The sequence below is a fragment of the Macrosteles quadrilineatus genome, unplaced genomic scaffold (assembly GCF_028750875.1).
Source record: "Macrosteles quadrilineatus isolate MER2022 unplaced genomic scaffold, UCM_ALF_1.0 Scaffold_2__2_contigs__length_208266976, whole genome shotgun sequence".
NCBI lineage: Eukaryota > Metazoa > Arthropoda > Insecta > Hemiptera > Cicadellidae > Macrosteles > Macrosteles quadrilineatus.
The window spans coordinates 166,549,847-166,577,419 of NW_026542595.1; the positions used below are offsets into that span (position 1 = coordinate 166,549,847).

The following is a 27,573-nucleotide window of genomic DNA, read 5'->3' on the forward strand; positions in this document are numbered from 1 at the left end:
ATAATTTTGATAAACTATATTAGTTTTGTGGAATACGGAAAGTTGGTAAGATGTATTGTGTAGTTTTTTACTGAAATAAGTAATACAAAGTTAAGATAAAATAAAACTTTATGTATAAAACTTTTACAGCTACAACACAACATCTAGGATTATGAAGAACATATATTATTTTTGCATCGCTCATATTCAGATCACTTTTATTGACTAGATTGGGTTAAATTCTGCTACGGGATGGTTGTTTCTTTCTCCGATGTTTGTGTGTTGGATCTAACCTCGAATTCTCTTTCTGCTCTTAATCGCATTATCAGCATTTTTGGATCAATCACATCCTGTAAACAAATGCAAAAACTTTACTCATATATTGTTCTAAACCAAACACTAAAGGATTAATTTAATTTGTGAAGTTAATGATAGATAGATAGATAGATATGTATACTACTGTGTAAACAGTTAAGGTATTTAAAACAGTCAGTCTAAACAATCAACTGAAGAATGCAATGTTGAGTCTTCAAAGCTGTTTAAATTTTTGCAACTGTTTCAACAAACAAAGTATGATAATGATACCCAATGGTACTGTAATTATGTCAATACCCATTGGCAAAATGTGTCAATGATTGCCAACGCAACACATTACCACAAATAGTTTGATCAAACCTACCTTTATAGGCTGAAGTGTAGTAGCTTCCTCGTTTGACAATGAAGGCAGAATATGTTCTAACTGCTCTCTTTTACGACTAAGTCTGATTTCTTCTTGAGCAATATCAAGTTTGATCTGAAATTTACATATTTTATTAAGATTCATGAACTTTAAAGTGATCGATTCTTATAACTAAAATTGAACAATGGAAACAACTGTTTATTCCATTGTTCCTATCAACATTGTTAACAACATTGTGTGTTAAAATTTTTACATTGAAACAAGGGTATATATTTGAAAACCTAAATCTAGATCAAATATCATTCCTCCCCCATACCGAAAAAATGTTTTCGTCTACGTGTTTATTGAGATAAAGGTAGTACACAATCAAATTCCATTTTTAATTTCCAATCAAATATTGCTATTACCAACCTTCATCAAATTCTTCTCTTTCTCTCTTAATTCTGTTTTCCTTCTTTCTACTTCTTGAAGCTTTTCTTCAGCCCTTTTCTCCAGTAGTTTTGCTTCCTCCAATGCTTGTTGGCCTTGTTGTTGATTTGCTTCTGACAACTGAATAATGGATTTACCAAAGGTATACAAATCAACTCTACACACACAATTAAATTGCACTCCTGCCCTCAAAATACCCCCGCCGCAGCAAACCTGCAGACTAAGCGGATTTCCATTTCCCTGAATGGATTTACACTAAAATGTCTCCTTAAAAATATCACATTTATTCCCTATTTAAATAGAATCAGTTTAAAACATACTTAGGTTTGCTGCAACAGGGAGGGTAAAAGTGTTTTTTTATGTAAAATGTTAATAGTTTGTAAGAAATAAAAACATTTTCCAAATTTGGGCAAAATATGTTTATAAACAAACAAACTACAACAGTTGGTTTGCATACTTTCAGATATGCTGACAAAACTATTCCTTCGCAAATACAGTATCTGACAGTTTCAAGCCAAAACTAATGCTTCGCAATTAAATGTCACCCGGATCTTGTTGGTCCATATGTTATATCCAATGACTAAATAAACGGTATCAGCATTCTGACACATACTTTCTCCCATAAGTTTGTCAACAACCTTTATCATGTATAAGCGGTGAGAGTAAATATACGGAAATGGGATTTGTACAATTTTGTTCAGAATTTAAAGGACTATAACATAATGGTTAAAAGTATTTAAGGTACTACCTCAACCTCTTAATTTAACACTTTATTCGGGTTGACATTTTCATTATCAAGGCGCTCTTGTCCTTTCCGTGAAACATTGAGAAACAAGGACATTAATGCGTTACCATCATACATACACACAAAAATACCGAACTTAATTAGGGAATCTGCTACGCTTTAAGCATAAAAAGGTACATATAAAATTAGTACTTGAAATCTTTGTTAATGCCTTTAAGTTTGATCATAACAATTTATATTTGCTTGGACCGGAGATGACTCGAAATTCTGTTGAAATGCTATCTGAATCGGTTTGCTATATGAAATGAAGTACAGTAGGCCTACTATAGACGATTTAGATTGGTAATTTGTAATAAAAATTACCAAAATAGGCCACAAACTATTGATACATAAACAACGTTCAAAGTGTTTGAACAATTCATGATGGTTTGCTGAATAAATGTTTTACTAAAATGCGTTATAGTTTTCTTAGCATAACATTTTGGAATCCAGACAGAAAAAGCAAAAATTATACAGTTAAGACATCAATTAAATTGAACAGGCCTACGCCTGTAATAAATAAGGTACAACACCAACGGTAACTAATTTGTAAATTACTGTGATGTGTTGGTACGTAAAAATGATTCTTGCTGCTACTAAAGGTTAAAAGGAAAAGAACCAGTACCGTACCAAAAACCAACGTTTACAGTTAAGAACTGTAGTACAGCCGACCAATTATATGCGTTAATCAAGGTTATTGATCTCTTGGTTTTGGATTTTCTCGTAAAAAGTTAACGGCAATCAAAGTTATTTCCCATTAATTGCTTTATTTGTACACAACTCTTAATGTAAACTTATCGGTGTCAGTTTGAAAAAAAAACCTTATACAACATAACTTTCTGTTATTTAATAGATTACGTATTCTCTAAACAATGGTTGCTGGTATATATATTAACATTATAAGGAAATGTGACAAAAATCACACAACGTTGGGTTTTTGGACGTTTATAATTTTATTTCTTAAGTACCTGGGTAGGCCGTGTATTCTATGGAAAAGTACCGGTATCAAGGATCGTTGTCGAAAGGGTTGTTATAAATAATTGGGTAAGCATACGTACCACACGTACCCAAGAGAAGGGCTATGGGCCTATTGGCTGTAAAGTACATGTGCTACAAACATCTAAGAAACAACACGGCACTGAATAACTTATTATTTCAGAATGATTTTTTTTAGGCATGTGTGGAAGGCAAGTCGGGCTTATGCGGATTCGTGACTGTATTAAGTGTTTTGAAGTTAGGTTAGATTAGGAAGGTAAAGTGTAGGTTATAGTAAACTGAGTTGATAATTTATATTACGCACAGGCAGTTGTTGTGCAATTAAAATAGTGTGTTAAGCACAATGAAATTTCGATTTCAAAAATGCTGCAAGCATGTTGCATGCATGTTGGGCTCGGCGCTCGGCTCGTCGGACTTGGCGAGCCCGAACACGAGCATGCTCGCCCGTCTGTGGGGACGACCATATGTTCGAGAGCATGTTCGCGAGCATGCTCGTCCGTCTCTTGGGAATGTGAATTCAAATTGTGTTGTGCGGTGTGCCTGTTGTGTGGACTCTCTGGACTCTGGCTGGACTGGTTACTGGTGGAGGTGGACACGAGACCTTACCGTCAGACCGCCACTGCCCACCACCGCGCCGTGCAGAACGCATCATACCGTGCATAGCCGAACTGTTCATGGGAAATTGTTATCTTTATCACTGTCGCTGTCAAAACGTGTCGTTTGTAGGTTAAATTAAATTTAAATTAATTTAACTGTCATAACCCAACCAAACTTGCTGATAATGAATATTTCGAATGAAGTACTAATAACAAAAATTGTTCTGTTTATAAAATAAAATTATAAATGTCTCAAAATCAATTCTATAATTTTTTAATTATAAAATTACACTATCATAACCTAACCAAACCAACCAAACTTGCTGATATTGATACAAATTCGAGTCAAAAAGTTAATGCCTCCGGTGGGTTTCGAATCGGCTACCTCCAAATTAACTGTCATAACCCAACCAAACTTGCTGATAATGAATATTTCGAATGAAGTACTAATAACAAAAATTGTTCTGTTTATAAAATAAAATTATAAATGTCTCAAAATCAATTCTATAATTTTTTAATTATAAAATTACACTATCATAACCTAACCAAACCAACCAAACTTGCTGATATTGATACAAATTCGAGTCAAAAAGTTAATGCCTCCGGTGGGTTTCGAATCGGCTACCTCCAAATTATCAGCCCGGTCACCCAGTGCGCTAGACATAAGACATAAGATCATATTTATTTCCTGTATCCTCGCTATCCACTACACCATCGAGACATACAAACGGCTGTCCAGTGTATCGTTGCGGTAATGGTGTTCGCTCGAGCAGTGGTGGGTGGTGGCGGTCTGTCGGCAAGGGTTAATGAGGTGGACTGCGGTGCGGTGCGGTTAGTGAGTGAGTGGTAGTGGGGATGAAACGGAACGGAAGTCGGAACTCGCAGTCAGTCGCAATAGTCGCAATTCGCAATCGCAGTTCCAGGCGGCGCCCGGCGGCACAATTTTTATTTCAGCTGCAGTTTTTAATACGGGCAAAATGAGAGTTTAAAAATTATAAATTAAAAAAATATTATAAAACTAAAAAAAATATAAAATTAGTTTTTTTAATTATAAAATTAAACTGTCATAACCTAACCTAACTAACCAAACTTGCTGATAATGATAAAATTGAATGAAGGTTCACTAATCGAAAAAATAGTTATGTTCATGAATAAAAACTATAAATGCCTCAAATTCAGTTTTATAATTTTATAATTATAAAATTAAGCTGTTATAACCTAACCAAAATTGCTGATAATAAAAAAATTGAATGAATGTTTACTAATCGAAAAAAAAGGTCTGTTCATAAAATAAAACTATAAATAGCTCAAATTAAATTCTATAAGGTTTTAATTATAAAATTAAACTGTCATAACCTAACAAAACTGACCAAACTTGCTGATAATGCAAAAATCTTAGACAAAAAGTTTATGCCATCGATGGGATTCGAACCTGGTACCATCAGATTTTTAGCCCGGCACGCTATCCACTAGACCACCGAGACCAATGGCTCCTAGCCGTATCGTTGCGGTAATGGTGTTCCCTCAGCCAATAGAATGCTCTTATTTTGCCTATTAACAAAACTGTAGCTGAAATAAAAATTGTGTATGGATCATAAACATAAACAAATGATGTTTTTGGCCCGAAAATAAACATAATTTAATATTGCTTAAATAGAACGGCAAAAACATATGTTCAATGCTATTAGTATAGGATTCGGGCACGGCCGCCTTTAACGGCCGCGGCCTTCGAACTGGCAACGTCGCAAGTGGTGTTGTAACGCTGTTTTTGTTTGGAAGCAGCTAATGGTATTTGTGTATTTACGAAAGATTGGTTACTGAACTATGACAATATTGACTCCGCTTAAAAATGTACAGATATAGATTTTAATTCATATTGTTTCGGTTTTAAATTCTGTATGTTTTATTTTCAATATTTTAATAAATTTATGTTCATAAATATAAATTTAAATCAATAAAGTGCGAATTAATGACCTGATGTCACCTGTCTGCCATGTTATCTTATGGAACGTCTGCCACTGAACAACGCCACTTGCGACGTTGCCAATTCTACCAGGCCGCGGCCTGTAGTTAAAAGGCGGCCCCAACAACATCATTTGTTTATGTAAGATGGTCCATACCGGTATTTTTCTAGTATTCGTGGGGAACACTATTACCGTAACGAGGCCGAGACGATATGTCCATCGGAATTCGTGGCGTAGTTGATAGCGTTTCAGAAATCAGAAATCAGAAATATTTATTTGTCATTGGACATTACAAAAATGCATTGACAATTGTCATGTGTATATAGCATGGCTACAGTCAGGCTAGACATTACAACTAACATGTCCAATATGTTAATTTTTTTTTGTGTTAGCTCTGTGGATTACCAACAGTATGGAGTGTGATTTAACAATAAATACATTTTGTAAATAAATATGAAAATTTAACAAAGAATAAATTATATGAACCAACAACAAAATACAGATATTAAGATAAAAATTTATAAAAATTAACAATTGCAACAAATGTTGATGGACATTTAAAATATAAAAAACAGTAGACAAGGTCCTGCTAACAAGAGACAGGTGTTCTGGAGGTCTTCAATTCAATGATTCAATGATTTATTAGGCCATTAAGCAGAGCAATAGGCTAAGTCACTTACAATACAAATAAGTAAAGAATAAATAGTCCATCTCTTAATTGATTCACAAATAAATGCAAGTTAGATAAATATAGGCTAATACAGGAAACAAACAAAACCATGCAAAACGAAACTGAAGCAAAACCATGCAAAAAAAACAGGCAAGAAAATAGCCATGCAAGGCAGTGCATGAGCATTACAAAACTGTTAGCCCTACTTTAAAAAATTCAGACAGGCCATAAAAAGGGGTTTCTATCAACCAGTCCTTCATTACTGCCTTGAACCTTGAAATAGGCAAGTCCCTTACGGCTACTGTTAGATGGTTGAAAAATCTGTAACCTGAAACAGGGAAGCATTTAATTGTTCTGCTCAGCCTGTGTCTATGCGCAAAAACATTTAAACAATTTCTTGTGGCATAGTTATGTACTTGGTTGTTTCTTAAAAGGTGCACTTCATTTGCCTTAATTTCTAAAAGACATTGAAAGATATATACATTATAACAGTCATGATGCGGTTTTGTTGGAACAGAGGAAGGCAGTGTTTCAGGTACTGGGCTCCACTCAGCACCCTGACAGCCTCCTTTTGCAACACTAGAATTTTACTTACACCAGAAGAATGGCCCCAGAGCCTGGTTCCGTAAATAATGATGGAGTGGAAACAATTCGAATCCCGCCGGCGAGCGGCGACACTACATAACTTTTTGTCAAAGATTACGCTCGGAATGCGAACACTTCTTAACTGTACAACTTTTGTTAGAATTTGAGGCATTTATGATTTTACTTATGAACAGAACATTTTTTTTAGATTACTAAACATTCATTCGATTTTTCTCTTATACCTTTTTTATGTTTTTAGCAAGTTTGGTTGGTTAAGTTATGACAGTTTAATTTTACAATAAAAAAAATTAAATTATTTTATGATTATAAAAATAATGTTATAACTAAGGGGAGTCCGAGGTCATATCTTTAGTAATGTTAACTAAATGTCACTTTTCTCAGGAGTTAGAACAGGTAGGATAGCGAAACTTGGTATACTTTCATATTAACTAATAAACTAGTCACAGACACAATATTTTTCATTTAAAATAAAAAAAAATAATTATTTTATGGGTTTTTATAGATTTTAAAAATTTTTGTTTCCAAAATAAATCGAATTGTTTTTCAGGCTCCTACAATTAAAGCTCCTACCAAAGATATTATGAAATCCTTATATCTCTGTGTAGAATAAGTCACTACTATAAGACTACATGGTAAAAATTTCACAGCGTGTATGTATTACCAGTCCTGAAAAAATGACATTAAAGTTCTTTTCTAAAAAGTTAAGTTGCGGGAATCGAAATCGAATCGGTAAGAAAAGCCTCCAAGGTTCTACCAAAGGTTCAAGTATGTCGCCCACTGTAATTTAACTTTTTTATACTTAATTACTATTGCATATATTATTTAGTAAGCCTGTCTGTATTATTCATAATTTATCTTATAAGTACCTATTTTTTGTGCATGTAAACCTTAATTGATGTAGCTTGATTGCATGTATCTCTCTGATTACCTTGTTTACTATATTGACATGATCTATTGCATTTTATGTATAATGTTTAATGATCAAATAAATCTATCTATCTATCTATCTATCTACGAGTTTTACCTTTAAAACGTCATAAATGAAAGAACGATGAAACAATAATATGTTCACTTGTGAATAGATTTCATACGTCGTCACGTCACTATTTTATGCACATACCCTTCGAGTCTTTACCTACATCCAATAGCGACGATACCCCAGCGTTAAGGTGACACAGTACTCCCTATCCCGCCCATGTTAAAATTACAGTTTTTAGGTACACATAACTTTTACAAATATTAACCTATCAACTTGAAATTGTTGTACTATGTTTAATACATTATTACCAACAATAATATGAAGCAAAAAAGGTTTTGGAGCAAAATTAAATTGTTAGTATGATTTTTAAAATTGTATAAAATATTTTATAATTTTTTAACATAAAATATTTTTTTATTTCAAAGGTTTTTGGTTGTCATGGAAACTGATTCGTATTATTGTTCCTCATCATATGAGGAACACACACACCAATTTTTATTGAAATTGGATTATAATTGAGGAAGAAAAGTGTACCTGACTAAAAACCACTTGACTTTCGGAAAACGACAAAAGTAGGGGGTACAGTCACGGGTAGTAGTAGGACCCTTGGGCATGCTAAAGTAAGAGTGTATAAAAGTCGCTGTATAGCTTAAAATAATTCTTTCTCCCATAATATTTGGTATGTACGTGTTCAGGAAAGTGTGTTCTACAAAACTAAATAATAAAAAATGTTAAAAAAATTAATACTTGACTGCGTACCCTCTGCGTCTTGATTAGTAGTAGGACCTTGGACATGCTAAATTAGGCTGCAATAGTTTATAAAAGTAGCTGAAAATTTTAAAAATATTTTTTTTCTTCCTTAATTTTTATTATCTACGTGTTCAGAAAAGTCTGTTCTACAAAACTAAATAATAAAAAAAAATTATATTTGAGTACTGTCATAGATAAAACATACTCCCTACTGTGTTACCTTAAGTCAACAAGTCATAACACCGTTTTATTTTAGTCTGTTGGTCACTGAGCTAACTGGAGTAACGAGTAACCCACGAGGGCCACTCTGTGTTTAAAAAACGTACCACTGTTTTTGCTGGTTTTGTTTCGGAGTTTCGTGTTGTTAGGTTGGCCATGTGATCGGTTGGTGGGACTTGTCAATTGAGGTTTTTTTTAGCAAGTTAGCAGCGTTAGCACAGTGTTGCCACTTTTAGGGTAATTACCCTTTTTTAGGGTAATTTACTGGTCTTAGGGTAACGTTTAGGGTAATGGTAGATTAAGGGTAATTTTAGGGTAAAACTAAAAGTTAGCATAACAATGGAAATTTTACTATAAACATGAAAAAAACTTCAAAATTTGGCAAAAAACGTTTATTACATACTATGGCCAAGTCATCATATTCGATTCAACCGGTTTAAATCTATTGCTATGATGGATTTTTCGTAATAAGTTATCCTAATTGATCTTATCAATAGTTGTGAATTATCTGTTTTGGAATGTATTCGATTCTATAACACGTTATAGGCCTAATAAAATATGAAATATTATTCATTACTGGGTTTGATATTTAATTATGTGATTAAATTGAATTAAACTGGACTATTTTACAAATTGTGTAAAGAAATTACTACTATGTATAGCTTTGGTGGTACCGTACTGTACTTTAAATATGATTGTCCAAAAGACAGTAGTAGGGTCGATACAGTAAAAAATACGATAGTTCTTACTTCTTGATTCGATATTTTCCGTATCCACGATAGAGCTGAATATCAACATTTTGTTCTTCTTTCGGGATGTTTTTTTAGAATTGAGTATAATTTTACATAAATTGATTGATATTGGAACTTCATTTAGTATAATTAACCACCTTATGTAAGATTTATATGATTTTAACAATGTTTTATAGCATTAAACGCCAATATTAACATTTAGGGTAATTTTTAGGGTAACTCAAAGTAGATTTAGGGTAATTTAGGGTAATTTTAGCCCGCATTTAGGGTAAAATCGCAACAACGCGGTGGCAACTGGCAACACTGACTCTAGCAGTTGCATGTTGATTTTTGAAATTGCACCTGCACCTGCAGCCTGCAGCGCAGCCGATGGTTGATTGTTGATTGGTTGATTGAATCATGCTCTTGTGTTGTGGACGGTTAGTTGTCCACGTACGTTTTACATAAAAGATGATGTCAGTGAAACTATGAGATAATCTGTGGTAAGATTCTTTCTGTACCTAAAGCTAAAAAATTATCACTCTAACTTAAACAATATAAATTTAACACACACAACCGAGCTAGCCCAAATCATGGCTGCACTTTACTTGACGTCCTACACTCATTCGAATGAAAATATCAATCGATATATCGATTAATCGATTGCTTCATTCGATATATCGTTTGGTTAGTTAGGTAAGGTTAACCTAACCTAACTAATCAAACGATATATCGAATGAAAATATCGAATCGAAGGATAGACTGCGATATTCAGGAGGTAAAAACCGATAACCTAAGAAATTTGTTTGGAGGCACCTAAGTTAAGTAAGTTATAGCCTAGTAGATAAGTTAAATACTATTTTTCTCATATTAACTTCACTTCCTACAACACAATTAAGAAAACACACAAATGTAGGCTAAGTATGCTAGAAGTAGGGCCTAGGCCTATTTAACACAACATTTTTGACAGAAATATTTGAAATAACAACCTATCATAGGCTACATTCTGAGTTAAGAATCAAGAATTTTTATCCATCGTAAAGCGCTATGTAGGCCTATATTACATGCACAGTAGCCTACAGTTTACAGGCACTATAAGAGCAAACTTAATATGAACAAGTGCAGTGTATACATGCAAAGTATCACAGTCATCTTAAAAATAAAATACTGTAGGCTATAAAAACATGCAAAGACTAGAGCAAACATATAAACAGGTGCACAGTGTAAACAATACTTGCAGTGTGTTTTATAATAGGCTAAATTAGTAAAAACATAGCTGGGGTCAAGAAAATAATGTAAAATTTTAAATACAATACTTACAAACAGACAGATAAATACTTATAAGAAACATTGCAGCCTTTGGCTATATCACAGACAGACAGAATTGAAAATTTAATATCGACGTCAGGCAATTCAAGGAATTCATCCAGCTTGTAGAAGGGCCTTGGGTATTTATTGCGACGAACCTGACCATGGGAACCTATATAGATTTATCACTAGAAACTAGATTTTTAGCTGAAAATAATGGTGCAAAGATTTTTTTGCGCTCTCAAATATTAACGGAGTTACGGCTGTTTTAAGTTTTATTTGCCGGTACTTTGTTTTTTTTTACCTAACCTATTCTTAAGCCTATGAAATGTTCTCTCCAGATACTTGATATATTACGTTAATTGTAAGTAATTAAAGTAGAAGACTCACTTTTTACCAGGAAATAACAGTGCAAAAATGTTTCAGAGGCCACGAATATTAACTAAGGTAACTTAAGATATTTGTCGTTTTGATTTCCTTTATCTACCTTCTATTCAAGTCTGCTACTGCTTGCCGCATTACAGAATTACGGAACGCACTAACTGTTACTTGTAGAACTATAACTATCTCAGGTAAGTTACTGAAACTGAACCTGAAATGAAAATGAAAATACAAAATTGAAGAGAAGAGAATAAAAATAAGTCAATCAAGTCATTTGTATGGTCCAGCGATTGCATCACACGGTGAGTAGGAACTATTGACTTTATATAGTCAATGGTAGGAACAGAAAGTGACACATTGGAAAATCGAGTTCAGCATCATCCGTAAACCTCTGTTACAATCACCCACTGCAGTTGTAATTTTTTGCTTTACACTTTACACAACCGCCATTGAAGAGCCGTCAATGAGTGGAACATTGTTTCTAAGCTATTGGCGACGGTCATTAGTAAATTTAAGTTTCCCAGCCGTATACAACACTGATTCAATCTTGATTCAATGTCTTCTTTCTGGTTATCAAAACTCCAAAACAATTTTATACACATATTTCTGGTTCCTGACCTGGATGATGCCTAGTTATTTAATTTACGGTTACACTATATTATTCCACTTGCGATTAATTAAATCCTTTATGTAATAAAAACGTTTTTAATCTCACTTGGATGGGATTTGCCTTCAAAACGTGATCGGAAATGGTTGTGGTGTTTGTAAACAACATTTCAGTGACAGCTAGAAAAAATAATCTTGATCCGAACAGCTGTTCAATGTTTCATAGATTTGCCTTCAAAACGTGATCGGAAATGGTTGTGGTGTTTGTAAACAACATTTCAGTGACAGCTAGAAAAAGTAATCTTGATCCGAACAGCTGTTCAATGTTTCATAGATGATTATGTAATACAAATTGGAAGAAAACTTGACAAAAATCGCACAAAACTGCATTTTTGAACGGCCGTAATTTTAATTACAAAGTAGTGAGACCATATTTTAATGGCTAAAGACACTCTCGCCAATCCAGTGAATACATTAAAATGACTTGGGTCTTGATAGGTACTCTCGTTTTCCTGGAGAAGATTGCGTAAAATGCCATCTTGAGTGTGTCAGACAGACAGACGGACAGAAATTTAGATGAGACTTGTATCGGCTTCTTTAATGTATAAAACGTAAAAATAACCTAAAAATGTATGATTCTGAGCAATGTACAGACAAAACTCTAATTTTATTTATATATATATATATATATGAATTTGAACGGATGGTGTTTTTGACCTCTAGGGACCTCAAAACGAAAAAAAAAATCGGTCCCGGGTCCAGGTCTTACCGTGAGTACTACGGTAATAGCTTATTCCCTATATGGGAAATTCGCTAAAAAAATATGTGCAAGAAATCTAGAAATAAAACAAATTACTATTAAATTCTCAAAATCTTGTTTGTTATAAAATAGATAAGGCATTAGTATCAGCTAAGTGTACATAAACAATCCCTAGCCCCTGACCTTGAAGACCTCAAGAATAAGTAGATTTCCAGATGTTTTATGGAGTTTTGTTGGTTGATATTGATTTTTCCCCCTCCCTCCCTTATTATACAATAACACCAAATCCACCCTCACTTCTGACCTCAACAATGAATATTAAAATACTTCCCCTTCACTCATGTTAGTGGCCCTGAAGAAACATTCTGTTTCTTTTTGTCTTTCATTCTACTTCGACTTTTATCTCGAAGTACTTTGACTCTTTTCTCAAAGTACTTACTTCGACTTTTTTCTCGAAGTACTTCGACTTTTTTCTCGAAGTACTTCGACTTTATTCTCGAAGTACTTCGACATTATTCTCGAAGTACTTCGACTTTATTCTCGAAGTACTTCGACTTTATTCTTGAATGTGCTTGTTATAGTTTGTTATAACGAAGTGACTATTCGCACGTCAAAATGCTCCACAGCCCGTTCCCGTTCCAGTTTTCTGTTACAGTTCCAGTATTACAAAATAATGCAACGGGAACTTTCAGAACGTTCAGTTTCAGTTCCTGTACTTCTAAGTTATAAGAAGCCTTGAAACGTTCAAGAACAATCGATGGAGCCAGAAAGAAAGGCGTCAAAAGAAAAACACATAAATTATAATTTGAAATATTATCAATTGACTTACAGATGCATACACAGTGGTACAAGGAAAAGTACAAGCTCGGGAAAGCGTATTAATAATTAGCTGTATTAGTAATTTTTTTATTTAATGTATTATTTCTCTTCCCGCTTCCGCTGTCGCTATAAGATGGTAAAATTGGCTGGCCGACAGTGACAGAGGTCATAGTCAGAGACAGAGAACGAAGTTTGACAGAAACAGAACATTAGAACAGATCAGAATGAACTAGCTCAGTGGAATGAACCAATGAACGTATTCGTATTGAAGTTGAGTTGAAGTTAGACTAGACTAGAAATGTCGAAGTACTTTGAGATAAAAGTCGAAGTAGAATGAAAGACAAAAAGAAACAGAATGTCCCTTCAGGGCCGTCGTATGTTAGATACTTCCTTTTCGAATACAATCTTCCCATTTATATTAGTTTGGTCGCGTAAACATAGTGTTAACTGAAGATAGCCATAACACTATTTACGCGAGTTGCGTACACTACTTTACCTACGACCGGTTTTTATAAACTAATAATCACTCAAAACTTCTAAGAAAGGTTATGTTTTCGTTTATAACCCCAATTCAAATTGGTAAACCGCGTATTAGCTGAAGTTCGATACAATTTAGAGGTATAAAATACCTGCATCAGACGATCCAAATGCTCTGCTCGAGCTGTAAAATCTTCCTCCATTTCCTTCACTCTCCAGCGCTCGGTGTCAAGAAGGCGTTCCTTTTCCCTCAACTTCCTTCTCTCCTCTACAACTTGTAGCTCAGCATCTCTTGCAGCTTCAAGAGCCCCATGGACTTCTGCCTTAGACTACAAAAGAGAAAATCAATTCATATATGAACACTTTTCAGCTTTAAATGTAATGAGCAAGAGAAGTGAGAAAAAGAAATTGGTCAAACCAATCAAATCATTTCAGCTGCGTGTTAAATTTTATGATTATCTTCTAAGAACTAGGAGCTTCTTTATATGAGAATTAGTGACGCAGAATCGTTAAGATAAGAAACCACCATTACAATACCACCAGTACAGCTCATCAGCTATACTCCCACTACCGAAATGCCCTCCCTAGGAGCCGTAAAAACTACTGCAAACTTGCAAGGTGAATTTCCCCCTGGCGATCGTGCTATATGTCTACAGATCTTTTTGACCGTTGTATGTATTTCCCTGATAGCAAACTCACTCCTACCTAGTCCAAACCTAATTTGGATCAAGTATTAATTTACATGTATACCTATCAATCATCTTATCCTACTTTACATATCTTATATCTCACTTGTAAAACATCGAATGTCGCAGAACCACTGACTCCCTGCAGTTTTGCTAAAGCATCCAGTTTGGCTTTTTCCTCCATGAGTTTTAACTTTTCAGAAGCAAGAGAAGATTGTTCGGCAAGTATTCTTTCTTGCATATCCTGCAACAATCATTCTAAAGTAGTACCACAAATATGCTAGACAATAAATATTAATTCATTTAGGATATAATAAAAGGACACATGGCAGATAGCAGAAAAGAGGCATTCTAATTATGGACATTGGTGAACCAAACAGTGGCTATCAATTCCATTGAATATCCATTACCACCTAAAGATACAACTTGTTTAGTTTCAACAATCTTCTTTCAAGTTAAAATGATAAGGTTCTTTTTGATTAGTTTTCTAATAAATTTTATTTTAAGTGGTTTACTTTAGCGCACCATATTCTCAGTTGTATGTTTGTCTGAATTTCTTTAGCATATTTTTACAGAATATTATTTGGTTCTAATGAAAAAAATTCATTAATGAATCGCTAGTTAGTTGTTACTTCAATTGACCTGAAATTTGAATAACCTAGTTTCTGGTGTTTTGCTCAAGATGGAGCCCAATTTGCTGTCATAAAACGAGTAGGCATTGATCAAACGGTGGGGCACACGGGAGGGACTAAGGCTAAGCTAACATATCGTGTAGTATCAGCGTTCGCCGCTAGAACCGCTATGTTAAAACTTTTGAATTATAAAAATTTTTTTTTTATTATAAAATAAATTTTTAATTTTTAAAATTAAACTGTCATAACATAACCTAACCAACCAGACTTGCTGATGATATAAAAACTATATAAGATAAAAATCTTATTAATGATTACTTATAATTTTTAATTATAAAATTAATTTTAAAATTTAGTATTATAAAATTAAACCGTCATAACCTAACCTAACCAACCAAACTTGCTGATACTATAAAAAAGATATAAGATAAAAATCAAATAAAGGTTCAATATTAAAAAAAAGTTCTGTTCATAAATAAAATTATAGATGCATCAAATTCTAACAAAAGATGTACAGTTAAGAAGTATTCACATTCTAAGCAAAAATCATTGACAAAAAGTTAATGTCCCCGGCTGGTTTCGAACCAGGGACCTCCTGAACACCAATCCGAAACGCTACCAACTATGCCACAAACGCCACTGAAATCACATCGTCTCGTTACGGTAATCGTGTTGCCTCAAAAGAAGACATTAGCCACTAGAGATATGACGTCACTACACCTTTAGCCTTAGTCCCTCCCGTGTGCCCATTCCATTGATCAAAGACCAGCCCCAATCTGTAAATACAGGTAAGGGAAACTAATGTAATGCTTTCTATAAAAGTAAAATAAATCATACCTCCAGCTGTTTTCTTAGTTCATAGTTTTGTTGTTCTGTATGGGTCTTCTCTTTATCAAACTGTTGTTGTTGATATTTCAGTTGGTTCTTTTCGCGTTTTAACTGTCTTGATAGTTCTTCATATTTCAATCTATCTTGTTCTTCTTTTTCATCCATTTCCTCTGATTTCTTTTCAAGTGCTGACTTTTTTGCCTCCAATTTTTCTTGTAAAGCTAAGGTGAGTTAAAAAAAAAAATTAGTAAAAACATTATTATGGCGAATTTGAACACTTACAATTGAATTGGATTGTTTAATCAAACGTTAAAAGCTTACAATTAAATGAAAAAATTACCATCTTCAATAAAAAAAAAAATAAAATAAATATGCAAAATAAGTAAATATGCACAAGTTGGTCTTTCACTTGCGAAATGAACATATTTATAGAATTTGAACCCATAATCACAGATCCTGAATGTGATTTGCTTAAACTCTTTGCTCTCAACTCCTGTCCAGTTGTTAAAAATGTTTACCTTTCAGCCTATTTTCTTTTCTCAGTATTTCTTCTTCCTTTTCAGTAAGTTGTGTGGGATCCAAAGGTTTCCAAACCTGAAAAGTGGTTTGTTTTTGTTCTTCCCTGCAAAATATTCACAAAATAGTGCAAAGAACTGAAAATTCAAATGTCACCTTCATATAGGTACATTATATACTAATATGTATTTATATACAACCAATAAACTTATCACAATAATTTCAATCTAAATAAATTGATTAACTTGAAAAGGAATAGTTACAAAATATATTTTTTCATCTTTCTTACCTTTATGTTTCAAACTTAAGCTATATTTGGCATATAGGTCAAGGGTCTTATCAGAAAATGGTATTCTTTTGGTGTAATTTTTTACTTTGAGGGCAGGTGCACACTAGACCAACCACGACCACGTCCAAACGCCCGACCCAGAGAGAACATATAATAAAACCCTCAGTGTCAAAATCTACTGTGACATTATAAGAGAAGTTATTTCACACACCACTTAAAAAAACAAGTGATCACCATTTGCTTGATCAAGGAGTACCTACTGTTTGAAGTAAAGTCGGAGGCAGTGTCGCGCCATTACAATATATTCTAATTTTGGGGGAGTCGGGCCTGACCTAAGTCCTCGGAGTTTGGTCATCCAGCCAGTGGTGGGCTGTCCCATGTACACCTATTGTAAAACTGGCCGTATCTGACAGGTCGAAGTAGTGGTCTGGCTAGTGCACGCCGGCCCTCATGTTTGGCATCACCTTGTGTTGAAAGTCTTAAAAATGATAAAATTATGCTTAAATGCTTTACTGATTGAATTAGTGGTAGATAGAGGGAGGTGTCCTATTGGATATTAGTTTTGTAGAATAGTTTACTTTGCTTTACACTGATAAACTTTATCTTGCAAAACATTTGTGAATAGCTTTTATGTTGTGTCTTATAAATGTTTCCTCTATGTTTCATTACCTTATTGTTATCTATATCTACAGGGTGAATTTTAAATGAGTTCCCCCCCTACTTTTTTCTACATTTCTTAAGATATAAACTTCGGACCACGTCAGATCATTGTAGTGTAGTAAGTACTTCATTTTGACTTAATAAACATTTTTGGCCGCCATCTTGGATCCGCCATATTGGATACAAAATTTTTTTCAAATGTAAAGGTAGGGTTGTGACCCATTGTTTCAAACTAGAATTTCACGCTGATTACAATGCCGCAATTATTTTTAAAAAATCTTGATCCGTTCTAAAGTTATGAGGACTTTTTATAACTTTATTTTTAGCCCATTTTAACATTGTGCATTTACAAACTAAGACCATAATCTCAAAATAGTGCTAGATAAAGATAAGTATACACCACCATTCATTGTTGACCTATTATCACTTGGTTATGACGGATGTATTTTTTTGGCCGCCATCTTGGATCTGCCATTTTGAAATGTGATAAATTAATTTAAATATGAAGGTGGTGTTGTGACCCATCATTTCAGACTACTTTTTTATGCTGAATTTAATGCCGCAATCTGTTTTGCATTTTCATATTTGTTTTTTGAAATATTGGAAATTTAAGTAAGATAATTTTAATATTTCATCAAGAAAGCCTGAGAAACAAAAACGGATTGCGGCATTGAGTTCAGCATAAAAAAGTAGTTCAAAATGGTGGGTCACAACACCACCTTCATATTTAAATTAATTTATCACATCTCAAAATGGCAGATCCAAGATGGCGGCCGAAAAAAATTAATCCGTCATAACCAAGTAATAATAGGTCGACAATGAATGGTGGTGTATAATTATCTTTATCTAGCACTATTTTGAGATTATGGTCTTAGTTTGTAAATGCACAATGTTAAAATGGGCTAAAAATAAAGTTATAAAAAGTCCTCATAACTTTAGAACGGATCAAGATTTTTTTTAAATAATTGCGGCAGTGTAATCAACGTAAAATTCTAATTTGAAACAATGGGTCACAACCCTACCTTTACATTTGAAAAAAAAATTTGTATCCAATATGGCGGATCCAAGATGGCGGCCAAAAATGTTTATCCAGTAAAAATGAAGTACTTACCTACTACACTACAATAATCTGACGTGGTCCGAAGTTGATATCTTAAGAAATGTAGAAAAAAGTAGGGGGGGGAACTCATTTAAAATTCACCCTGTATAAAAGAGGAACTATGTATGTGTGTGTGTATGTATATACGTTATGGACTCCGAAACCGCTCGACAGATTGTAATGAAACTTTCAGGCATTATTAAGCATCTTTCAAGGATGGTTCGAGTGAAGTTTGGTGCAGATCTATCAAAAGGGCTCTGCCCCAGAGGGTTTTAAGTGGGCCAATGTCAGACTTTTTTTATCTACAATGTTTACAAATAAATATAATTTAAAAGCAGATGTTTACTTTTACCAACTGTTTTGTAGGTTTGAATAATTACAACATTCTGTATTAGCATTAGTCATGATTTGAAATAGTGCCACAGTGTTTCCACAGAGTGCAGCACAGAAAACTATTTTACTTTTGAATAAGTCCAAATGTATTAAACCCCAATCGCAGCACACCTGTGCACTTAACAACGTTTGAATTCTCCAATGTTAAATATTAAAACATAAAAACCTTTATCAAAGTATTATAAACAATAAAAGGGATGACTTTTTAAAATTTATGACAACAGCTAATTTGCAATCAAAAGGTGAGTGAGCGTAGCGAACGAACATCAACCTGGAGGCGAGTTAGCGTAGCGAACGAGCTAACCTGAAAACAAGTGAGCGCAATGAACGAGCTCCAACCTAAAGGTGAGTGAGCGTAGCGAACGAACTTCAACCGGGACGTGATTGAGCCATGCGAATACTTATGAAGTTAAACGGGGCAAAGCCCGTGGGTACAGCTAGTTATTTATATTATTATAGCAAACACATACAAAGCACCCTATAATTGTTTGGTATAGCTAGCAAACTAAACACACAAAACACTAAAAGCATCTCTGTTAACCTTCATTAACTTATACACTATTACCTAACAGCTGGAGCTACCAATTGACTGATAGCCATCATCTGTTCCAATGTAACCCTATGGAATTCCATCAGCTGTTTGGTATCTTCTGTCTTCTCCTCTCTCAGTCTCTGAATCCTCTGATCATGATGAGCCTGTAATTCTGCCTGACTCTCCTTCAGTCTTACGATTCTCTCTTTGTAGTCTTCGCACATTTGGTTTGACAAGTCCTTTTGGATCGCAAGTTTCTCTTCCCACGACTCGATTTCTCGCCTTTAAACATTCACAATTTAAAATTATACCATGTTGTTGAGTGCAATATAACTCCAATCTAGAAACAGAAATATCACCAAAGATATAATTTTTTTGGTTTAATTGATATGTAGCTGTAACAAACGTAGCTATAACAAATTGTATGCCCAAAATTATTTTTATTTTAATGTGCCTTCGTAATAAAAAACTTCCCACCCTTGTAATATGTTATTAAAATGTTTAACTAATAATCATATAAAAATAATAAAATGTTTACACTGCATCATGGGAAAAGCATACCTGTGTTGTACCTGTAGAGATTCATACTCCATTTTGTAATGTTTTTCCATTAACTCCATTCGGAGTCTTAATTCTTCATTTTCAAAATTAGCCTTGTGAATTTCTCTCTAGAAACAGAATGTAGTGATAGTCATTGGTGTTTTAATTAATGTGCTTGACTGCAATCACTCAATTGCATTATTTAGCTTTAGTCTGTTTGACTTTGATTTTAGTTTTGATGAATTATTTGTTGTCCCAGTGTGTGTTTAGCCTTATAGCACTTTTTTTATCTTTTATTCACTGACTAAACTTAGAGGAAACCCCTTAGGTAAGCCCCAGCAAGATGGCTTGGAATTTGTTAGCTGGAATTTCGCACATCAACCAGAAATACGGCAGAGGTAGCAAAGGTAGAAATAAACAGTCATAAATTCCCTGAGGAAAAATATTTTGCCCAACAATCTCTTAGCTTTAACATGTTAACATATTTTTAGGCACTAGCAACTGACTAAAGAATTCCTCAATTGTTAAATCTGTCAATATAGATTAGCAAATTATGGTAGATATATAAAACAAATTTGTTGTCTCAAAATGAACGATAATTAAAATTAAATTATGAACAAACTTTCAGTTAGGTTCAGTTATATCTTTTAAAACTATGGTTGTAACCTTATTTTACCTCTAAATCTTTCACAACTGTCTCTTTCTTCTGACTGTTTTCTTCAGAATCCAAATCTCTTGTAGGAATAGCTTGTTGGAGGATATCAATTTGAGGTGATGTTGCTGTTACGTTTTCAGCAAGCACCTGCCAAATCATAAAGATTTAACACTGAATCTACCAGTCCTCAGAAAACTGATTCAATCAAAAGTAGGAATTAATTTTTTTTTTTTTTTTTGTATTTATTAACAATTTTGACCCTAGATCTTAAAGATGATATACAGTAATTTTTAAAATACCAGAGATGGAGAGTAACCTAGATCCAGTTTATCTATTTTTTCAAGCAGGTTAACCATTTCTATGCATGCTTCTCCTTCTTACTACCTGGACAAACAAAAACTGGAGAATTCATGGGTTGCGATAGCATTAAACGTTCTGAACAGAGTTTTTATATTGTATTTATTTCATTTTTTTGCATACAAGTAAATAATTCATCCTTGACTCACAACAAAACCTACAAAATATAAGGTTGAACTTGATGGACTGATTATGAGCTTATTATCGTGATATATGATCGAGTTCACCTGCAGAAGATGCTGAATTCTCAGTTGTTGCGCTGAAAGTTGTTTCTCTAGCTGTGACTGTCTGTCTGTCTGCCTCGCTACCAGCTGACTCAACTGTCTCTCCTGGTTGTCCAGCAGACTGTGTTGTCTAGCACACACAGCTGTCAGATTACCCTGTGTCGTCTGCAGCTGCAGAGCGGTCAACAGCTGTGCTTCAGTTCGCTGCAGTGCCAAGGTAGTTTGTTGAGATTGTTCTGAACTGGTGGCAAGTGCTTCTTTAAAGGAATCCACCACCTGGTCAGCTGTTGTAAAACAATTACACAATTTCCTAATGTCATAAACAAGAATATCGTTCTAGGCTTGTTCATTGAAAAATTCTACCTAAAACCTTTGATTATTTATATAACTACACATTCCATTACCATGTTAAAGTTTTGCCAGGTTTTACATCAAAATTGGTGTAGTTGAGCCACCGTCAGATTGCGCTGACGGATATGCAGGTTTTTTAAACAAGTCAAACTGATGGTTCATAGGTGGATTGGGTATCTTCTTTAGTATCTAAAAGGTCAATGCTTTAACATAACAGCTTAAATAAACCAATAAAATAACACATGTTTCAACCCAATTTTTGTGGATCGTGTACCGGTGTAGAGACTACCTCTCCATTTAAAATCTTTATGGTAAATGCTTCCTAAAATGCCCTTAAAAATGAACTAATGTACTTAAAACATAGAAGGAAATCATAGAGCAAAGATCACTGTACCTGGATCTGGATCCTTCTCCAGAGGTTGTTCTATTTGTTTTGTTTTATCTTCAGTTTGACTGTTTTCTAATTTGGCTGGTGTTATCTTTTGTTTTTCCTCGTCATGTTTTATGGACTGTTTCGGATCTATGCTTTTGCTCGGTGTGATACTGGAACCCCCTAGCCATGTTGGTAAACCATCTGTGAATTACACAAAGGAATCAATATTAAAATATCAAAAAATAAATACTAATGATTCACAATTCCTACGTCACTCAGCTTGTCCGCTATTAATTTTCCATCAAAACCCCATAACAAATCAAAATAAAAAGAGTTTACAAAAGAAAGTAAGTCAACAATATAACATGTATATGTATATGAATACAATTTACAATGAAATACCTACCTAAGGTTAGTTAGCTCATTTATAAACCAAATCCAAATGTTATCTATAGCTAACAAACCATACACATACCGTGGACTTCTACTGCTGATTTAGTAGACTCTATCTTTGATTTTGAAGTTTCTTTCTTTGCTTGTGGTTTTGAATCTGGTGACAAAAGCCAGTCATTCTGGAATCTTAACAGAGTAATTAGATTGAAATTGTAGAACGAATCAAAAATATAGATATAAATAATATTTTAAAATACCTATACTAAAGTGTTACAGGTCTTAGTTTTTTTTTATATACAACACAGACATGTTTTTGTAGAGTTTTAAATTCAAGTCACACAATAAAACCACAATAGGGGAAATATTCAAATAGAAATAATTATTTAATTGCCTGAATATTCCATACATCTAACCGGAGAGTCGAATTGAAACTATTCATTAATTAGACAGTTTGTATGGACAGATGTATGCATATATGGACAGATAGATGTTTTGTTTTCCTTACGCAGTGACAGACTGTTGTTTAACAGGTGAAGTCGGCTCTCTTCTACGTCCCAGAGTTGGCCTCTTTGAAGTTGTTGCAGACGGAATGTATTGTCCCAAGGCAGATAAACTGTCATCTTTTCCATCCTTTGGCAGGTTTTCAATGTTCGCTTATCATAAAACAAGAAACATTTACAGATTCATCACAAGGTTTTGAGTTGACTTAACATACAATGACAAAACTAGATATATCAGTGTACAGAACTGTGTTTTCCACTATTTGTGGTAGATGGGTCTTGGTAAAGTGCTGCGTAAAGCGATGACAACTGAAAGACTGCTGCTGTCAGGGAAAAATTAACTCGCAGCTCCTTCTGAAGGAAGTCAACATTTAGATACAGTAAATTGAACTACTATAAGTTTAAAGCAAAATAATTTAACCTTTTTTTGAAACTTTCTAGTCACAGTTGCACTGAAAAAATAGGTACGGTATATTAAATCCTACTTATTAGGACTGCACGTAACAAGAAATAGCGGTATATATAAAATCTTAAAAGGATTGAGATTTGTTTTAGTTAGAAATTTTGATCTCTATGACTATCGAAACCCAAGAAAACTCTTATGTGTTCAAGTAATAAGTAGTGTCAACTAAGTCAACCAAGTAATATGTAAAGACAACTCATTTACAAGATGTATTACCTTGGGATTCAATGTTCAACATATCTGCTGGTTTCACAGCAGAATTTCTCCGACTTTTGTTCCTCTGAATGAGAGGGCTGTCACCAAATAGCTCGTCAAAAATGGCACTTTTCTTTTCTTTGATGTTTTCAACCCCTTTGAATTGCTGATTTTTCTCTTCTAGCAATCCAAAAATACTCTCATCACCTTTAACAGGTTTTGTTTTCTGATTTTCTTGCGTTTTTATTTCACCCTCTGATTTGTTTAATAATGGGATTCCTATTTCTTTGGACACATTTTTGGCTGGCCTGGGATTCACATCAAGATTAGGAGTTTTGGGTGGCTCTTGAGCAGTTAAGCTACTGGGTGTCTCAGTTTTTGAAGTTTGAATACCAAAACTCTCCTCTAAAATTGGTTTAGAAGGAGTTTTCACAGGACTCTCCTTGATTCCAAGCCAATCTGCTGCGCTTTCTTGCTTCTTCTTATTGTCCGTTACAACATCGTCTTCATCATCGAGTCCAAACAAATTGGCAATCTTCTTTGACTTTGTTAGCTTATCTTTGGAAGGAGTTTTAGGTGCTGTGATATCCCTGAAATTGTCATGAAATAGGAATTAAAATTGGCAATATAATTCAGGTTGAGTCATTATTTTTGTAAGATACCAATATGATAAGGTGAATGTTTTTTCTTGTCACTAAAACCAATTATTGGTTATCATGTGTCTGTTCAATTTTTAATTATATTGATTGAAAGATCAAACCCTGATGATCTTTGTAATATCTACAATATAGACCATCTTTAATCACAAACAATGTACCTATGGTGTATAATTAAAAACATAGTTTTGATAGTTTACCAAATTTCTGTAAAATAAATTGAATAATAAAACGAAATAAACTTAACCTTGTACATGTACAAAATTTAAATACGATAGGTCATAAATACCCACCGTTTCAATGTAGCTGATGGGCTTTTCTTTGCTAGATCAAAAAAATCATCATCCGATAAAGAAATGTCTGCTAATGGATCTTCGGGTGGAAAATCTGAAACAAAATCTTATCGTTAAAAATGTCAAGATATAGATAACACGAAAAAAACCAAATGTTGCTACACTATTGATTGTCACACATACCGTGTTGGAAGAGAATCCAGATTAAGATTTTTGAATCACCACATGACTTGGAAAATATATATTTGATCCAAACAAAACACTTCTTTAAATTGTAATTATTGTAATAATACAAATACAAGAGAACGTCATAACATTTGATTTAAAATCGATCATGACATGCAATTAGAGTGGAAAATGTCCCACAGAGACCAATATGGTTGCAGTACCTTACTGCTTTTTTTACCCTTTAGGAAAAGTACATACACTTCAGTACACAAACTTAAAGTGAAATCAGGAAGATCATAAATATTTATAATCATCAACCTTTTCAGAAAAGAAACCAAGGATTCAATCGTGTTCACTTGGTCATTGGCATTATGAGACATTTGATCATAATTAAATGACAAAATCATGGTTAAACTTGTAAACTTTTATTACTCTTATTATGGTGCCAGAAATGTGTTAAATATTTGTACTGATTCTCTAGGATAAGGTTATACAAATTTATTTAGTACAGCTTTGTCAAATATTTATAATTTTTCTTTACCATTTAATTGTTTCTTCACTGCTGATTTCGGCCTTTCAGGCATTATCACGTCTGACGTTGGAATAACGTTTTTCTGTAAAATATAAATAAATGAATGGATCTTTAAATATTTTTAATAAATTGTGATTACACTTTATTCAATATGTACAACTATATAAAACGTTACAAAGAGATTTAGCGTTGTAGGGATATTTCATATCTTCATTATGACTCAAGCCGCGGATTGTAAATTGTAGAGGTTTTAATCAACGCTCAGAGACATTCAATATCCAGGTGCCTGATGAATGACTGCTAGCTATTGATCAGTTTCTTTAAGAAGGTGACTCCCTCTCGGCAGATTGCCAGTATTTGTCGGCTTTACCTCAAGAATTAAGCTCCTCACAGTCGAAAAAAGGTGATCAGCTGTCTCCTCTGACCCCACTTCCTGCTTACTGGGGCACCATCAACAAACCCATTCAGGATATGCTACCAAGACCCTACAGTGTTTTGTGATTGATTGGTTATTATTTGCATGTTGTATCACGACTTGACTGCTATACAGTACCTACATATTTTTTGACTGCTACCCTCTGTAGTGTATTCCAACATAGGTTGGGCGTTTGGGTTTTGTTAGTTGTAATGTGTTAGTTAAGTTTTTTCACCTGAGGACGGGATCAGATTCCAGATCCCGAAACATTGTGTATTGTTTTATTTTTACCATCGTGATGGAAAATGTCCGCAATAAACCTTTGAACAACATTAACTCACCATCCCCAACAAAGAACTTCAAACAAAGAAAAGTGTAATCGTTGAAATATATATAGATTCCATAAATGGAATATTAAAATACAATTGATTACAACAAGTACATTCTATGAATTTTATTTCGAGCAACAACAATACGATATTTAATGCCAAAACGCCCTTAACACATTACTGAGTGAACCTCTTTATTGTAAAAAAAATGGAAAGTAGAAATGAATATTACCTGAGAGTCTTGTTGCTTCGGTTTGAAGCCAAAAAGTGCATCGTCTATGTCATCTACTCCCTGAAACATATGGAATATACAAGTGCAACATAACTTAGTAGAAACATAGGTAGGCTAACTACACAAGACATAAAAACATTATTGATACAACTGTAATATTGCAGTGTATTCAAGAAAGAGCCTTCAAAAAATATTTACTTTAAGTTAGAAAAAATATGAGGGAGGTAAGATAAGTTAGTCTAATAAAATATAGGTTAGGGGAAATTGAATGACATGAATAAATGACAAAAATGGTAAAAAAAGCTAGCCTTCACAAACAAAATTATAAAAAGGCATTATCAAGTTAAAAATTAATGTTAGAGACAGATATAAGTCATGGGAAGTTGAGAAGGGGAGGTGGAAAGCTTCCAGTTGGAGAGTGAGTCATCAGAGAACAGCGGTCTGGTCTCTCATGGGTTCAGGGTTCAGGAGCGTTTGTGAGTCTAATCAGCTGATGATAAGCTCAGAATATCATCCCTGTCTGGACTAAGTAACCACTCAGAAATAAGGCCTTTGATATTAAGGCAGAAGTAACTCTTCAAAATGTATCACTCTTTGTATATAAGTTAGGTACTTTATTGGTCCTTCAAAAAATAAATGTGGCATTAGACCTTAGTAAATTAAAAACATTAGGCTATACCATACCAATCAATATATAATGCCAGTACTGGTAACACAATGTTTAGGTTTTTGTATAAGCCTACAGTACCTTGACAATATTTTCCAAATCTTCAGGGCCTATTTCAGATACATCAGAATTGTTTTCCATCAAATCCTTGTAGAAGCTTGATGACATTATAAATTGAAATTATAAACACAAACAAAATAAAACTTTAATACTTGAAATACTATCACACTCTTAACACACACAGCAATCTAGAAGCAGAAGATAATTAAGATAAAGTAATTTAATACAAATTTAAATACAATAAAAATAGAAAGAAAAACTACTTCCAAACCGAATCAGAGTTAAAAATAATCTTAAATTAATGTTATTAAAGAATACAACTGACAGTGACAGATAGTTTGCACATTATGCAAATGCAATTATGCATGCATGTTGTATGTTTAAATTTGTTGTTTTCGTTACTAAGCAACCATTTTTCGAACAGTCGTCAGTCTAAGTAACAAACAGGCTTAGAGTAAAAGTTAAGCAAACCAAAGAATTGAATATCATGGCATAGTGTTTATAAAGGTGGCCGTAATATAACTGTTTTAAGTTTATTTATAACATTACAAAAATACTAAAAGTAGCTATAATCTAACAGAATCATTTTTTATGTACTGTTGTCCTCAGAGTACACTAATGTCAACCAAATATGCATTTTACAAAAGGATGGAAAGAGTATCCAAATATCTCATATGATATATATATATAACATCGGCATCTCATGACCGACATTGTTGGTTATATGGGATGTTGGTCAAATCCAAATACGACGTTTTCACTGTCGGTAGGTTGAAATATCGGTCATCTGGGGCTGAGGCCC

At 33.8% G+C, this 27,573-nt stretch overlaps 1 protein-coding gene across 1 annotated transcript; it reads right to left on the reverse strand.

Annotated features, from left to right (window-relative positions):
- Positions 1-161: 161 nt before the first annotated feature.
- LOC128985120 (trichohyalin-like) lies at positions 162-26,921 on the reverse strand. Its single transcript, XM_054404501.1, has 19 exons — positions 26,793-26,921; positions 26,045-26,104; positions 25,078-25,150; positions 24,369-24,462; positions 23,441-24,009; positions 22,767-22,914; positions 22,344-22,447; positions 21,890-22,069; positions 21,148-21,428; positions 20,585-20,710; positions 19,930-20,036; positions 19,402-19,650; positions 16,398-16,501; positions 15,889-16,100; positions 14,526-14,663; positions 13,886-14,062; positions 1,070-1,207; positions 659-772; positions 162-329 (listed from the first exon to the last, which is right to left on the reverse strand). The coding sequence occupies exons 1-19, from the start codon at positions 26,877-26,879 to the stop codon at positions 225-227; spliced, it is 3,066 nt and encodes a 1,021-aa protein (XP_054260476.1). The 5' UTR covers positions 26,880-26,921; the 3' UTR covers positions 162-224.
- Positions 26,922-27,573: the final 652 nt, after the last annotated feature.